This window comes from Carcharodon carcharias, chromosome 37 (genome assembly GCF_017639515.1).
Source record: "Carcharodon carcharias isolate sCarCar2 chromosome 37, sCarCar2.pri, whole genome shotgun sequence".
Lineage (NCBI taxonomy): Eukaryota > Metazoa > Chordata > Chondrichthyes > Lamniformes > Lamnidae > Carcharodon > Carcharodon carcharias.
Genome location: NC_054503.1, coordinates 1873255 through 1889467, shown reverse-complemented (window position 1 = coordinate 1889467; position 16213 = coordinate 1873255). Strand labels below are relative to the sequence as shown.

Genomic DNA, 16213 nt, shown 5'->3' with positions numbered 1-16213 from the left:
GTTGGCTCCAGTTCTGCTAATCTTTCAATTGACAACCCTCATCTTTGTTTTCAAATCCTTCCATGATCCCCCACCCACCCTTACAATCCCTGTTAACCTCCCCCAACCCCACAACACTCTGAAATCTCTGCACCCCTCCACTCCTGGCCTCTTGCCCATTCCCAATTTTAATCACCCCGCCATAGCCTTCAGCTGCCTGGGCCCTAGGCTCTGGAATTCCATCCCTAAACCTTTCCAATTCTCTCTCTCTGTCTCGCTCTTTCTCTTCTCCTTTAAGACGCTCCTTAAAACCGACCTCTTTGACCAAGTTTTCAGCCACCTGAGCCTAACATCGCCTTCCTTGGCCCAGTATCAGACGTTGCTCGGCGGGACCACTCCCGTAGGGCGTTCCTTGCCCAGCTGGAGGCGCTGTACAAGAGCAGGTTGTTGCTTCTGGTGCGATGGGAAAGGTGGGGGATGGGAAGTTCCAGGGAACCCTGCCTGAATCCTCATCCCTTCGACAGGTACCTGCACTACGTGTTCGACTTGGGGAACGGGCCGTCCTTGATGAAAGGCAACTCGGACAAGCCCATCAACGACAACCAGTGGCACAACGTGATGGTTTCTCGGGATCCGAACAATGTCCACACCCTCAAGGTGGACTCCAGGACTGTCACCCAACACTCGAATGGTGCGAGGAACCTGGACCTAAAAGGTAAGCTCCCTGGAGGTTGGCGATTTAACAGTGAGCTATTGTAACCCCATTGTTGCAGCCCCTCCAATGTCTAATCAATCTAGTCAGTCGCTGAGCAGATATATGGTTCAGAAAGATCCTCTGTGGTGACACAGATCATCAAGCAACCAACCAAGCGCAAGGGTTTACTTTTAAAGGGATAAAACTGATAGAGGTCCTCAACGTCAGAACAGGCAAAGGAAGGTGCGCCATTGGGAATATCTCAACAGCTGTCCCGACGGACAAACTAAACTTTCCAATCATCGTGACGGAAGCGAAATACAGCAGATGCTGGAGATCTGAGATAAAAGCGGGCAATGCTGGAAATAAACTCAGCCGGCCCGGCAGCGTCAGTGGAGAGAGAAAGAGGGTTTACTGTTTCGAGTCCGTCTGACTCTTCTTCAGAGCCAAGGAGAAGTAGAAATGTGACGGGGTTTTATATTGTTTGAGAGGGGGTGGAGCAGGTGAAGCAGGACAGGAGGTCAGGGAGAGGGTGGGAGCTCAGGAGAGATTGACAGAGATGTCATGGTCACAAGACAAAGGGAGCGTTAATGGACGTGTTAAAGACTAAAGAAGGTGCTGATAGCGGCTTTAAGATAGCAGAATGTGTTAATAGCAGAACAAGGGTCAGCGCCGTGTGAAAGCACAACAAGAGGGGTAGGGGGGGTGGGTGCGATGGGGGGACTGAGAAAAAAGGATAAAACAAAAGATTTTTAAAAAAATAAACAGTTTAATAACCTTCACATTTCTACTTCTCTTTAGCTCTGAGGAACTTGAAGCGTTAACTTTGTTTCTCTCTCCACAGATGCTGCCAGAGCCGCTGAGTTTTTCCGGCGTTTTTTGTTTTGTTTTTACTCCAGTCGTCTTGGTTTCCTTGCCCCTGGATCAGGGTTTCATTCTGCCGAGACACGTGTCCCACTCACGGAGTTGAGAGGCTAGGCGCTGCGGTCTCTCCGCGAGGGATCCGTCTGCTGTCCAGCTCTTTATTTCAGTGCTCCCTCAGCACTGCGCCTTTGCAGCTTTTCTGCACAGCACCTCCCCAAGCCGTGCTTCTTCCAACAGTCTCCGACAATGCCACTCCATTGTGGCCTGACCAAAACCTCAAGGGCCGTCTTGTGTCACGTAGCACCATGTCATACCTGCCCTCAATCTTGCTGACCACCGTTGATCACCATGGCTGTGTGATTATAATGATATAATAGCTAATTGCTCAGGAGGTATTGGGTAAACGTGCTCTGGGTTCAATTATTATGACTAGGCACGTGATGGAAAGCTTGAAAACACCAGAGCTGTGCGTGTGTGCTCTGCTGAAAGGAAAAGTGAAACCAAGACTGGGTAGCATGACACACTTCTCTTCCAGTGATGTCATGCTGATATTCCTTAAAGGCATAGTATAAGAATGCACAGGCGTCTTCCTGTCCAGGCACATGGAAGACAATCCTCATTAGTACAGGATAGCTTATAATAATACTAATGTTGGAAAACGAAGAAGTTATATTAGATGAATATACATTCTGCCACAATCAACATCTCCTTTAGTCTTTAACACTACCATCAACAGTCCCCTTGTCTTGTGGTCCTTGACATCTTTGTCAATCACTCCTGAGCTCCCACCTCTCCCTGACCTTCTACTTTGCTCCAACTGCTCCACCCCCTCTTAAACAGTATAAAATCCATCCCATTTCTACTTCTCTTTAACTCTGAAGGAGAGTCAGACGGGACTCGAAACGTTAACTCTGCTTCTCTCTCCGCAGATGCTGCCCGGCCTGCTGAGTTTTTCCGGCATTTTATGGAGTTAATAATGTTAGACTTGTGTCGAACCTTGCCATGAAAAGATGAGGGTGATAATGAATATAAAGTGTCATCTATATAAAAACAAAAAAACTGCGGATGCTGGAAATCCAAAACAAAAACAGAATTACCTGGAAAAACTCAGCAGGTCTGGCAGCATCGGCGGAGAAGAAAAGAGTTGAAGGGTCATGAGGACTCGAAACGTCAACTCTTTTCTTCTCCACCGATGCTGCCAGACCTGCTGAGTTTTTCCAGGTAATTCTGTTTTTGATAAAATTTCATCTATTTAAGGCAATGTCACTCTATTGTCCATGCAATTCTCACGCTCTCCTCTCTGACTGTGTAGCTAAAACTCAATGCAATTTAAATTAACAGCCCTGGTTCAGTGGTTCTGAGTTGAAGATTGTGGGTTGCACTCCCACTGGAGGCCAACATCTAGACCGACCCTCTGAGTGGCAGCACTGAGGGAGTGCTGCACTGTTGGGAATGCCGTCATTCAGATGAAGTGTTAAACCCAGATCCCGCCTATCCTCTCAGTCAGACATAGGAGATCCCTGGCCACAATTAGAAAATGGGCAGGGCAGTTCTACCCCTGTCCCTCGGTCAGTATTTATCCCTCTACATCACAAAAACAGGTTCTACTGGGAGGTTACTGTGCGCAAATTGGTTACCACGTTTCATACGTAATAATAGTGACTGCACCTCAAAGTTGGTTGGCTGGACAGTGCTTTGGTTCTGTATAAAAGCTAGACTTCCCTCTGCTCTTTAAGAGCGCATCTTGACAGGATGGGTGTGGAGAGAATGCTTCCTCTTGTGGAAAAATCTAGAAATAGGGGTCGCTGTTTAAAAACAAGGGGTCACCCATTTAAAATGGAGACGAGGCAAAATCTTTTCCCTCGGAGAATCATGAGTCTTAGGAACTCTCTCCCTGAAAAGGTAGTGGAAGCAGAGTCTTTGAATGTTTTTGAGGCTGAGGTGGGTAGATTCTTGGTGAGCGAGGGGGTGAAAGGTTATCGGGAGGGGGGGTTGGCGGGGGGGGGGGGGGGGGGGGGGGGGGGGTAGAGGCGGGAGGCAGATTTTGAGGTCACTGTCAGATCAGCCACGATCTTATTAAACGGCAGAGCGGGCTCGAGGGGCCGAATGGCCTCACTCCTGCCCCTTGTCCGTACGTTAGTAAAAAAAAAAATGAGAAGTGGGGGAGCCCGTCGGCGCACAGCAAGATCCCACGAGGTCAGCCCCAGCGATCGCGGCTTCCGAGCAGGGTTGCCGTCGAGAGGCCGCCTGGTGGCTCATCGGAAGCTGGAAAGGGGCCGGGCGAAAGGAGTCGGTGCGCGGGCCTCGTCCGATTTCAGACGGCTAGCGGGGTGGCTGTCTGGAGGAGCCAGCCTTGCCCGGTTGCCAGCGGTGGACTGACCCAGTACGATCCACAAGCTTACAAACAAAAACGAGTTGGTGGGGGGGGGGGGGGGGGGGGGGAGGAGGAGGAGTGGAGGCCGTTCGGCCCTCTCAAGCCTGCTGCGCCATTCAATCGATTGTAGGCCTCAACTCCACATTCCCACCTTCACACCCCGCTCCTCCCCACCCACCACCACCGATAACCTTTGAACTCCCTTGTCAGTCAAGGATCTGTCTACTGCGGCCTTAATAATATTCAGTGACCCGGCCTCAACCCCCCCTCTGGGGAAGGGAGTTCCACAGTCTCCGAGAGACATAAATTCTCCTCATCTCTGAGTTAAATGGGAGGCCCCTTATTTTTAAACCGCGCCCCCTCGTTCTAGTCTCCCCCACGAGGGGGAACATCCTGTCAGCATCCACCCTGTCAAAACCCCCCCCTCCGGATCTTATATGTTTCAGTAAGGTCACCTCTCGTTCTTCTAAACTTCAACGGGACACAGGCCCAGCCTGTCCAACCTTTCCTCATAAGGATAACTTCCCCTCATCCCAGGGATCAGCCGAGTGGACCTTCTCTGAACTGCGTCTAATGTTGTTTATCCGCCTTTCTCAAGTAAGGAGACCAAAGACTGTACACCGTACCCCAGATGGTGGTCTCACCAGCGTCCTAAACAACTGTGGTAAAGCTCCCCTACATTTATATTCCGCTCCCCTCGCCACCAACGGCAACATTCGGTGCTAAGTGGGCCTCTCTCTGGCCGGGCTGACTCCAAGGTCACCTGCGGCATTCTGGGAATGACAGGGCTGAGGTCAGGACAAAGGCCTGCGATTGGATGACCAGTCAGGCCTCTTGACCAGGCTTGGAGGGAGACAGCCACTGCTATGGGTTTATTGCCCCATTCTGCTCCAGAAGAGCCACCTGCAAGTTCCCCTCCGAGCCACTCACTGTCCTGACTTGGAAATATATCGGCCGTTCCTTCACTGTCACTGGGTCAAAATCCTGGAATTCCCTCCCTAACAGCACTGTGGGTGTACCTACAGCACACGGACTGCAGCGGCTCAAGAAGGCAGCTCACCCCCACCTTCTCAAGGGGCAATTAGGGATGGGCAGTAAATGCTGGGCCCAGCCAGTGACATCCCATGAATGACTTAAAATAAAACGTACTAATTTGTCCACAGTGAATGGTTATATTACTTGGTTTAAAAGTCCAGAGGATTGGGCTAATGAATCTGGAGACTGAGTTCAAATCCCACCAGGGCAGCTCAGAAATCAAAGTTCAGTTCCTAAAATAAATCTGGAATTCAAAAGTCTTAGTAATGGCGACCATGAAACTGCCAGATTGTGGTGTAAAAACTCAAGTTCACTAATGCCCTTTAGGGAAGGAAATCTGACACCCTTACCCAGTCTGGCTGACTAGCTTCACCAACACTGAAGAAGCTCGACACCATCCAGGACAAAGCAGGCCCGCTTGATTGGCACCCCATCCACAAACATTCACTCCCTCCACCACCGACGCACAGTAGCAGCAGTGTGTGTACCATCTACAAGATGCTCTGCAGCAACTCACCAAGGCTCCTTCGACAGCACCTTCCAAACCCTCGACCGCTACCATCCAGAAGGACAAGGGCAGCAGACACATGGGGAACACCACCACCTGCAAGTTCCCCTCCAAGTCACACACCATCCTGACTTGGAAATATATCGGCCGTTCCTTCACTGTCGCTGGGTCAAAATCCTGGAACTCCCTCCCTAGCAGCACGGTGGGTGTACCTACACCACATGTCTCTTTGTCCAGCGGCTCTCAAAAATCCGGAAAATAAAAACACAGGCCGGGAGCCGTAAGGTGTTAAAGAAGCCTCATATCTCAGAGGCAGCCGCTTAAGCGAGACCTGGGACTGCATCGCATTCCAGACTGGCCTTGGCACCTCTTTAATCCCCCACCCCCGCCCACTGACATTAACGCCTCCACTGTCTCCATGACAGAGCAGGCATGCTCGACCAATTGCACCATGTCACCACTCCCCCCACCGCACACCCCCCGCTCCCCCCACCCCCTAACCCCCTCTCCCCTCGTGTTTCAAGAGCTCCTTCGCTCGGGCTTGAGAAAGACTTAACGGCTCGTTCTCCCGTTGCGATAGGCGCTTACACGAAATTGATGGCCCTCCGTTGTGTCTTCGGGTGATGTGCTGGGCTGCGGGGGTCAGGGGGTGGGTAATACAGGAGGAGAAAATGGAGTTATGACCTTGGACGAGGCAGCTCTTCGACCAAGCAACGCCTCAGCTCTCCCCGCTGACCTCTCGCTCCTCAGCTTCCTGAGTGTGACTGGCCACCCTCTTCTCCCCTGTCCTCACGTGAGGTGACCCTATTCCCACAAGCATTGCGCCTCACCGCCTGCACCTCCGGGTGGGTCACGGTCCTCAAGGGCTTAAAACGAACCCGTTCAGTTGATTGGATTCACATTCCTCCCGCTGCAGTGGTGGGATTGGAACCTGCGCTCCCACGAGGAATTAGCCGAGGCCTCCGGGCCCGGTGACATGACTGACACATCACCCTCTCCCCTAAACTCCACCAGACCTCCCAGTGGCATTCAAACCCATACCCTCAGGGCGTTAGCCTGGACCCTACAGAATTGCTAACTCAGCGAATCTGCCACTCCGCTACCATCTCCTCAACGCTTCGGGTTGAACACCGAGTCACTTATCCCCGTGAAACAAGTGTCTCAATTGCTGATGTTTGATGGTCTCTCTGAACAGCCCAGTGAACACTTCTAATGAAGGGCTGAATGGGTGGACCCAGTCCCCTGTGCTGGCTGACCCAACATCGGCTCTCGGTCAATCAATGCCTCGATTTTAACATTCTCACCCTACTCTCCGAATCTCTCCATGGCCTCACTCCTTCCCTATCTCTGTAACCTCCGCCAGCCCCTACACCCTTCTCTATCTCTGTAACCTCCTCCAGCCCCTACACCCCTCCCTATCTCTGCAACCTCCACCAATTCCTACATCCCTCCCTATCTCTGTTACCATCCTCCAGCCCCTACAACCCTCCCTATCTCTGTAACCTCCTCCAGCCCCTACAACCCTCCCTATCTCTGTAACCTCCTCCAGCCCCTACAACCCTCCCTATCTCTGTAACCTCCTCCAGCCCCTAAGACCCTCCCTATCGCTGTAACCTCCTCCAGCCACTACAACCCTCCCTATCTCTGTAAGCTCTTCCAGCCCCTACACCCCTCCTTATATCTGTAAACACCTCTGGCCCCTACAAACCTCCCTATCTCTGTAACCCCCTCCAACTCCTACAATCCTCCCTATCTCTGTAACCTCCTCCAGCCCCTACAACCCTCCCTATCTCTGTAACCTCCTCCAGCCCCTACACCCCCTCCCTATCTCTGTAACATCCGCCAGCCCCTACACACCCTCCCTATCTCTGTAACCTCCTCTAGCCCCTACACCCCTCCCTATCTCTGTAACCTCCTCCAGCCCCTAGACCCCTCCCTATCTCTGTAACCTCCTCCAGCCCCTAGACCCCTCCTATCTCTGTAACCTTCTCCAGCCCCTACACCCCTCCATATCTCTGTAAACTCCTCCAGCCCCTACAATCCTCCCTTTCCCTGTAACCTCCTCAATCCCCTACACCCCTCCCTATCTCTGTAACCTCCTCCAACCCCTACAACCCTCCCTATCTCTGTAACCTCCTCCAGCCCCTACACCCCCTCCCTATCTCTGTAACCTCCTCCAGCCCCTACACCCCTCCCTATCTCTGTAACCTCCTCCAGCCCCTACAACCCTCCCTATCTCTGTAATCTCCTCCAGCCCGTACAACCCTCCCTATCTCTGTAAACTCCTCCAGCCCGTACAACCCTCCCTATCGCTGTAACCTCCTCCAGCCCCTACAACCCTCCCTATCTCTGTAACCTCCTCCAGCCCCTACAACCCTCCCTATCTCTGTAACCTCCTCCAGCCCCTACAACCCTCCCTATCTCTGTAACCTCCTCCAGCCCCTAAGACCCTCCCTATCTCTGTAACCTCCTCCAGCCACTACAACCCTCCCTATCTCTATAACTACCTCCAGCCCCTACAACCCTCCCTATCTCTGTAAGCTCTTCCAGCCCCTACACCCCTCCTTATATCTGTAAACACCTCTGGCCCCTACAAACCTCCCTATCTCTGTAACCCCCTCCAACTCCTACAATCCTCCCTATCTCTGTAACCTCCTCCAGCCCCTACACCCCCTCCCTATCTCTGTAACATCCTCCAGCCCCTACACACCCTCCCTATCTCTGTAACCTCCTCTAGCCCCTACACCCCTCCCTATCTCTGTAACCTCCTCCAGCCCCTAGACCCCTCCCTATCTCTGTAACCTCCTCCAGCCCCTAGACCCCTCCCTATCTCTGTAACCTCCTCCAGCCCCTACACCCCTCCCTATCTCTGTAAACTCCTCCAGCCCCTACAATCCTCCCTTTCCCTGTAACCTCCTCAATCCCCTACACCCCTCCCTATCTCTGTAACCTCCTCCAGCCCCTACAACCCTCCCTATCTCTGTAACCTCCTCCAGCCCCTACACCCCTCCCTATCTCTGTAACCTCCTCCAGACCCTACACCCCTCCCTATCTCTGTAACCTCCTCCAGCCCCTACAACCCTCCCTATCTCTGTAACCTCCTCCAGCCCGTACAACCCTCCCTATCGCTGTAACCTCCTCCAGCCCCTACACCCTTCCCTATCTCTGTAACCTCCTCCACCCTCTACACCCACTCCCTATCCCTGTAACCTCCTCCAGCCCCTACACCCCTCCCTATCGCTGTAACCTCCTCCAGCCCCTACACCCCTCCCTATCTCTGTAACCTCCTCCAGCCCCTACACCCCTCCCTATCTCTGTAACCTCCTCCAGCCCCTACACCCCTCCATATCTCTGTAACCTCCTCCAGCCCCTACACCCCTCCATATCTCTGTAACCTCCTCCAGCCCCTACACCCCCTCCCTATCTCTGTAACCTCCTCCAGCCCCTACAACCCTCCCTATCTCTGTAACCTCCTCCAGCCCGTACAACCCTCCCTATCTCTGTAACCTCCTCCAGCCCCTACAACCCTCCCTATCTCTGTAACCTCCTCCAGCCCCTACACCCCTCCCTATCTCTGTGACCTCCTCCAGCCCGTACAACCCTCCCTATCTCTGTAACCTCCTCCAGCCCCTACACCCCTCCATATCTCTGTAACCTCCTCCAGCCCATACAACCCTCCGAGATCTTCGGGCTCCTCCAATTCCGGATTCTTGAGCATCCCCCGATTTCCCATCGCTGCGCCATTGTGTGGCCGGGCCTCCAGCTGCCTGGGGAGGGGGGGGGGGGGGGCTAATCTCTGGAATCCCCTCGCTTAACCTCTCCGCCTCTCTCACTCCTCCTTGAAGATGCTCCTTAAAACCGACCTCTTCGCCAAAACTTGAGACCACCTGTGTTAATACCTCCCTACGAGGCTCAGTGCCTAAGTTTGTTTGATAATGCTCCCGTAAAGCACCTGAGGGCATTTCATCATGACAAAGAGTCTATATAAATTTAAGTTGATGTTCACTTAATAATCTAGATTTTGGGGTTGTAATAGGTTTTAAATTTGTGATACTTGAGCTCCTATCATTTTCATATCTGTGTCCCAACCTCTATTTCGCTATCTTAAAAATTGCATTAAAAAAATAATTAAGAATAATTGGGGCCTTTTACTTCCTGGTTTGCTGCCCGTGAGAATGCTTCTCCGTGATTGGCTGCTTACCCTGCTTGATGAACTTGTTGCCGCGGTAAGCTTGGAGAGCCCCCTGAGCTTGGCGCCACTTATGAAAGGACGTCAGAAAGGCGAAGTCCACTTTGCAGACACTGTGAGGGCTTTGGTGGGTGGCTTTCCTCGAGGGCAGTGAGAAGGGGTATGAGCAACGCAGCTGAACCCAGCACGCAGGCCATTATGTGCACAAAGGAGACTGCAGTGAAAGCCACGTGAAATATTGCAAGCGACCACCAGAGGGAGGTGTTTACCTGGATTTGAAATGCATTGCATACACAGGGATCACAGAGACGACTTCCAGCCCGGGATAGATGGGAACAAATCAAATCATTTGTGCTGATGGGAGAAATAGTTCCGTTACAAATTTATTTTTGTCCCCATCAGTTTGAGAGATTTAGTGTCATTGGGTGGAACACATTATTACATGTGACAAGTCATTATCCCATCAAACACTCCCAGGACAGGTACAGCACGGGGTTAGATACAGAGTAAATCTCCCACTACACTGTCCCCATCAAACACTCCCAGGACAGGTACAGCACGGGATTAGATACAGAGTAAATCTCCCTCTGCACCGTCCCCATCAAACACTCCAAGGACAGGTACAGCACAGGGTTAAGTACAGTCTAAAGCTCCCACGACAATGTTCCCATGAAACATGTCCAGTACAGGTATAGCACAGGGATTGATAAAGAGTCAAGCTCCCTCTACACTGTCCACATTAAACACTCCCAGGACAGGTACAGCATGGGGTTAGGTACTCAGTGAAGCTCCCACTACGCTGTCTGCATCAAACTCTCCTGGGGAAGTACAGCACGGGATAAGATATAGAGTAACGTTAGCATTAAACTGTCCCCACATACACTCCCAGGAATGTACAACATAGGGTTAGATACAGAGTAAAGCTCCCTCGACACTGTCCCCATCAAACGCTCCCTGGACAGGTCCAGCGTGGAGTTAGATACAGAGTAAAGCATCCTCTGCACCGTCCTCATCAAACACTCCAAGGACAGGTAGAGCACCGGGTTAAGTGCAGTCTTAAGCTCCCACTACACTGTTCCCATCAAACATTCCCAGGGCAGGTCCAGCAGGGCGTTTGATAAAGAGTCGAGCTCCCTCTGCACTGTCCCCATCAAACACTCCCAGGACAGGTACAGCACGGGGTTAGATACAGAGTAAAGCTCCCTCTACACTGTCCCCATCAAACACTCCCAGGACAGGTACAGCACGGGGTTAGATACAGAGTAAAGCTCCCTCTACACTGTCCCAAACAAACACTCCCAGGACAGGTACAGCACGGGGTTAGATACAGAGTAAAGCTCCCTCTACACTGTCCCCATCAAACACTCCCAGGACAGGTACAGCACGGGGTTAGATACAGAGTAAAGCTCCCTCTACACTGTCCCCATCAAACACTCCCTGGACAGGTACAGCACGGGGTTAGATACAGAGTAAAGCTCCCTCTACACTGTCCCCATCAAACACTCCCAGGACAGGTACAGCACGGGGTTAGATACAGAGTAAAGCTCCCTCTACACTGTCCCCATCAAACACTCCCAGGACAGGTACAGCACGGGGTTAGATACAGAGTAAAGCTCCCTCTACACTGTCCCAAACAAACACTCCCAGGACAGGTACAGCATGGGGTTAGATAAAGATTAAATGTCCCTCTACATCGTCCCCATCAAATACTCCCAGGGCAGGTACAGCACGGTGTTAGATACAGAGTAAAGCTCCCTCGACACTGTCCCCATCAAACGCACACTGGACAGATACAGCATGGAGTTAGATATAGGGAGTAAAGCACCCTCTGCACCGTCCCCATCAAACACTGAAAGGACAGGTGCAGCATGGGGTTAGACACAGAGTAAATGTCCCTCTACACCGTCTCCATCTCAAACTCCCAGGGCAGGTACTGCACGGGGTTAGATAAAAAGTAAAGCTCCCTCCAAATTGTCCCCATCAAACACTCCCAGGACAGGTACAGCACGGGGTTAGATACAGAGTAAAGCTCCCTCTACACTGTCCCCATCAAACACTCCCAGGACAGGTACAGCACGGGGTTAGATACAGAGTAAAGCTCCCTGCACACTGACCCCATCAAACACTCCCAGGACAGGTACAGCACTGGGTTAGATACAGAGTAAAGCTCCCTCTACACTGACCCCATCAAACACTCCCAGGACAGGTACAACACGGGGTTAGATATAGAGTAAAGCTCCCTCTGCACTACTCCCATCAAACACTCCCAGGACAGGTACAAACGGTGTTAGAAATGGATTAATAGTCCCTCTGCACCGTCCCCATCAAACACACCCAGGGCAGGTACAGCAAGGGGTAAGATAAAGAGTAAAGCTCCATCTGCACTGTCACCATCAAATACTCCCAGGGCAGGTACAGCACTGGGTTAGATACAGAGTAAAGCACCCGCTACACTGTCCCCATCAAAATCTATCAGGACAGGTACAGCACGGGCGTTAGATACAGAGTAAAGCTCCCTCTACGCTGTCCCCATCAAACACTCCCAGGACAGGTACAGCACGGGGTTAGATACAGAGTAAAGCTCTCAATCCGCTGTCCCCAACAAACACTCCCAGGGCAGGTACAGCCCGGGGATAGGTACAGAGTAAAGCTCTCTCTTCACTGTCCCTATCAAACACTCCAAGGACAAGAACAGCACAGGGTTATATACAGTCTAATGCTCCCACTATACTGTTCCCATCAAACATTCCCAAGGCAGGTCCAGCACAGGATTTGATAAAGAGTCAAGGTCCCTCTGCACTGTTCCTATCAAACATTCCCAGAGCAGGTACAGCACGGGGTTAGGTACAGAGTAAAGCTCCCTCTACACCGTCCCCAACAATCACTCCCAGGACAGGTACAACATGGGGTTAGATACAGATTAAATGTCCCTCTACACCGTCCCCATCAAACACTCCAAGGACCGGTGCAGCACAGTGTTAAGTGCAGTCTAAAGCTCCCACTACAATGTTCCCATCAAACATTCCCATTACAGGTACAGCAAAGCGTTTGATAAAGAGTTAATCTCCCTCTGCACTGTCCCCATCAAACACGCCCACGGAAGGTACAGCATGGGGTTAGATACAGAGTAAAGCTCCGTCAACATTGTCCCCATCAAACGCACACTGGACATGTACAGCATGGAGTTAGATACAGAGTAAAGCACCCTCTGCACTGCCCCCATCAAACAATCGAAGGGCAGGACCTGCATGGGGTTAGATACAGAGTAAAGCTGCCTCGACAGTGTCCCCATCAAACGCACCCTGGACAGGTACAGCATGGGTTTAGATACAGCTTAAATGTCACTCTACACCGTCCCCTCAAACACTCCCAGGACAGGTACAGCACGGGGTTGGATACAGAGTAAACCTCCCAATACGCAGTCCCCATCAAACACTCCCAGGGCAGGTACAGCCCGGGGATAGGTACAGAGTAAAGCTCCCTCTTCACTGTCCCTATCAAATACTCCAAGGACAGGAACAGCACAGGATTATATACAGTCTAATGCTCCCACTATACTGTTCCCATCAAACATTCCCAAGGCAGGTCCAGCACAGGATTTGATAAAGAGTCAAGGTCCCTCTGCACTGTTCCTATCAAACATTCCCAGGGCAGGTACAGCACAGGGTTAGATGCAGAGTAAACCTCCCAATACGCAGTCCCCATGAAACACTCCCAGGGCAGGTACAGAACAGGGATATATAAAGAGTAAAGCTCCCTCGGCACGGTCCCCATCAAACACTCCCAGGACAGGTACAGCACGGGGTTAGATACAGAGTAAAGCTCCCTCTACACTGTCCCCATCAAACACTCACAGGACAGATACAGCACGGGGTTAGATATAGAGAAATGATCCTGCTGCACGGCTCCCATCGAACACTCGCAGGGCAGGATAAGCATGGGGTTAGATACAGAGTAAAGCTACCTCGACATTGTCCCCATCAAACGCACCTTGGACAGGTACATCATGGAATTAGATAAAGAGTAAAGTACCCTCTGCACCATCCCCATCAAACACTCCAAGGACAGGAACAGCACAGGGTTATATACAGTCTAATGCTCCCACTATACTGTTCCCATCAAACATTCCCAAGGCAGGTCCAGCACAGGATTTGATAAAGAGTCAAGGTCCCTCTGCACTGTTCCTATCAAACATTCCCAGGGCAGGTACAGCACGGGGTTAGATACAGAGTAAAGCTCCCTCTACACCATCCCCAACAATCATTCCGGGGACAGGGACAGCATGGGGTTAGATACAGATTAAATGTCCCTCTACACCGTCCCCATCAAACACTCCCAGGACAGGTACAGAATGGAGTTAGAAACAGAGTAAAGTACCCTCTTCCCCATCCCCATCAAACCCTCCAAGGACAGGCACAGCACAGGGTTAAGTACCGTCTAAATCTCCCACTACACTGTTCCAATCAAACATTCTCAGGGCAGGTACAGCACAGGGTTAGGTACAGATTAAAGCTCCCTCTACACTGTCCCAATCAAACACCCCCAGGACAGGTACAGCATGGGGTTAGATACAGAGTAAAGCTCCCTCTACACTGTCCCCATCAAACACTCCCAGGACAGGTACAGCACAGGGTTAGGTACAGAGTAAAGCTCCCTCTACACTGTCCCAATCAAACACTCGCAGGATGGGTACAGCACGGGGTTAGATACAGAGTAAAGCTCCCAATACGCTGTTGCCATCAAACACTCCCAGGGCAGGTACAGCCCGGGGATAGGTACAGAGTAAAGCTCTCTCTTCACTGTCCCTATCAAATACTCCAAGGACAGGAACAGCACAGGGATATATACAGTCTAATGCTCCCACTATACTGTTCCCATCAAACATTCCCAAGGCAGGTCCAGCACAGGATTTGATAAAGAGACAAGGTCCCTCTGCACTGTTCCTATCAAACATTCCCAGGGCAGGTACAGCACAGGGTTAGATACAGAGTAAAGCTCCCTCTACACTGTCCCCATCAAACACTCCCAGGACAGGTACAGCACAGGGTTAGATACAGAGTAAAGCTCCCTCTACACCGTCCCCAACAATCACTCCCAGGACAGGTACAGCATGGGGTTAGATACAGATTAAATGTCCCTCTACACCGTCCCCATCAAACACTCCCAGGACAGGTACAGCACGGTGTTAGATACAGAGTAAAGCTCTCTCTACACTGTACCCATCAAACACTCCCAGGACAGGTACAGCACGGGGTTTGATACAGAGTAAAGGTCCCAATATGCAGTCCCCATCAAACACTCCCAAGGCAGGTACAGAACGGGGATAGGTACAGAGTAAAGCTCTCTCTTCACTGTCCCTATCAAATACTCCAATGACAGGAACAGCACAGGGATATATACAGTCTAATGCTCCCACTATACTGTTCCCATCAAACATTCCCAAGGCAGGTCCAGCACAGGATTTGATAAAGAGTCAAGGTCCCTCTGCACTGTCCCTATCAAACATTCCCAGGGCAGGTACAGCACAGGGTTAGATGCAGAGTAAAGCTCCCTCTACACCGTCCCCAACAATCACTCCCAGGACAGGTACAGCATGGGGTTAGATACAGATTAAATGTCCCTCTACACCGTCCCCATCAAACACTCCCAGGACAGGTACAGCCTGGGGTTTGATACAGAGTAAAGGTCCCAATACGCAGTCCCCATCAAACACTCCCAAGGCAGGTACAGAACGGGGATAGATACAGAGTAAAGCTCCCTCTGCACTGCTCCCATCAAACAATTGAAGGGCAGGAACAGCACAGGGTTAGATACAGAATAAAGCTCCCTCGACATTGTCCCCATCAAACGCACCCTGGACAGGTACAGCATGGAGATAGATACAGAGTAAAGTAACCTCTGCACCGTCCCGATCAAACACTCCCAGGGAAAGTACAGCATGGGGATAGATACAGAGTAAATCTCCCTCTAAAACTGTTCCCATCAAACGCTCCCAGTACAGGTACTACACGGGGTTACATACAGAGTAAAGCTCCCTCTAAACTGTCCCCATCAAACACTCTCAGGACAGGTACAGCACGGGGTTAGATACAGAGTAAAGCTGCCTCTAAACCGTCCCCATCAAACACACCCAGGACAGGTACAGAATGGAGTTAGATACAGAGTAAAGTACCCTCTTCCCCATCCCCATCAAACCCTCCAAGGACAGGCACAGCACAGGGTTAAGTACAGTCTAAATCTCCCACTACACTGTTCCAATCAAACATTCTCAGGGCAGGTACAGCACAGAGTTAGGTACAGAGTAAAGCTCCCTCTACACTGTCCCAATCAAACACCCCCAGGACAGGTGCAGCAAGGGGTTAGATACAGATTAAACGTCTCTCTGCACCGTCCCCATGAAACACACCCAGGGAAGGTACAGCAAGATGTTAGATAAAGTGTAAAGCTCCCTCTGCACTGTCCCCATCAAACACTCCCAGGACAGGTACAGCACGGGGTTAGATACAGAGTAAAACTCCCTCAACATTGTCCCCATCAAACGCACACTGGACAGGTACAGCATGGAGTTAG

At 51.3% G+C, this 16213-nt stretch overlaps 1 protein-coding gene across 2 annotated transcripts in view; it reads left to right on the top strand.

The window, feature by feature from the left end:
* Nucleotides 1-16213, top strand: part of LOC121272973 (neurexin-2-like) — a 2565635-nt gene that overhangs the window by 845287 nt on the left and 1704135 nt on the right. For both annotated transcript variants that reach the window (XM_041179880.1, XM_041179879.1), the window contains exon 13: nucleotides 504-694. In XM_041179880.1, coding sequence (XP_041035814.1) covers nucleotides 504-694 — 191 coding nt within the window. The remainder of the gene's footprint in view (nucleotides 1-503; nucleotides 695-16213) is intronic.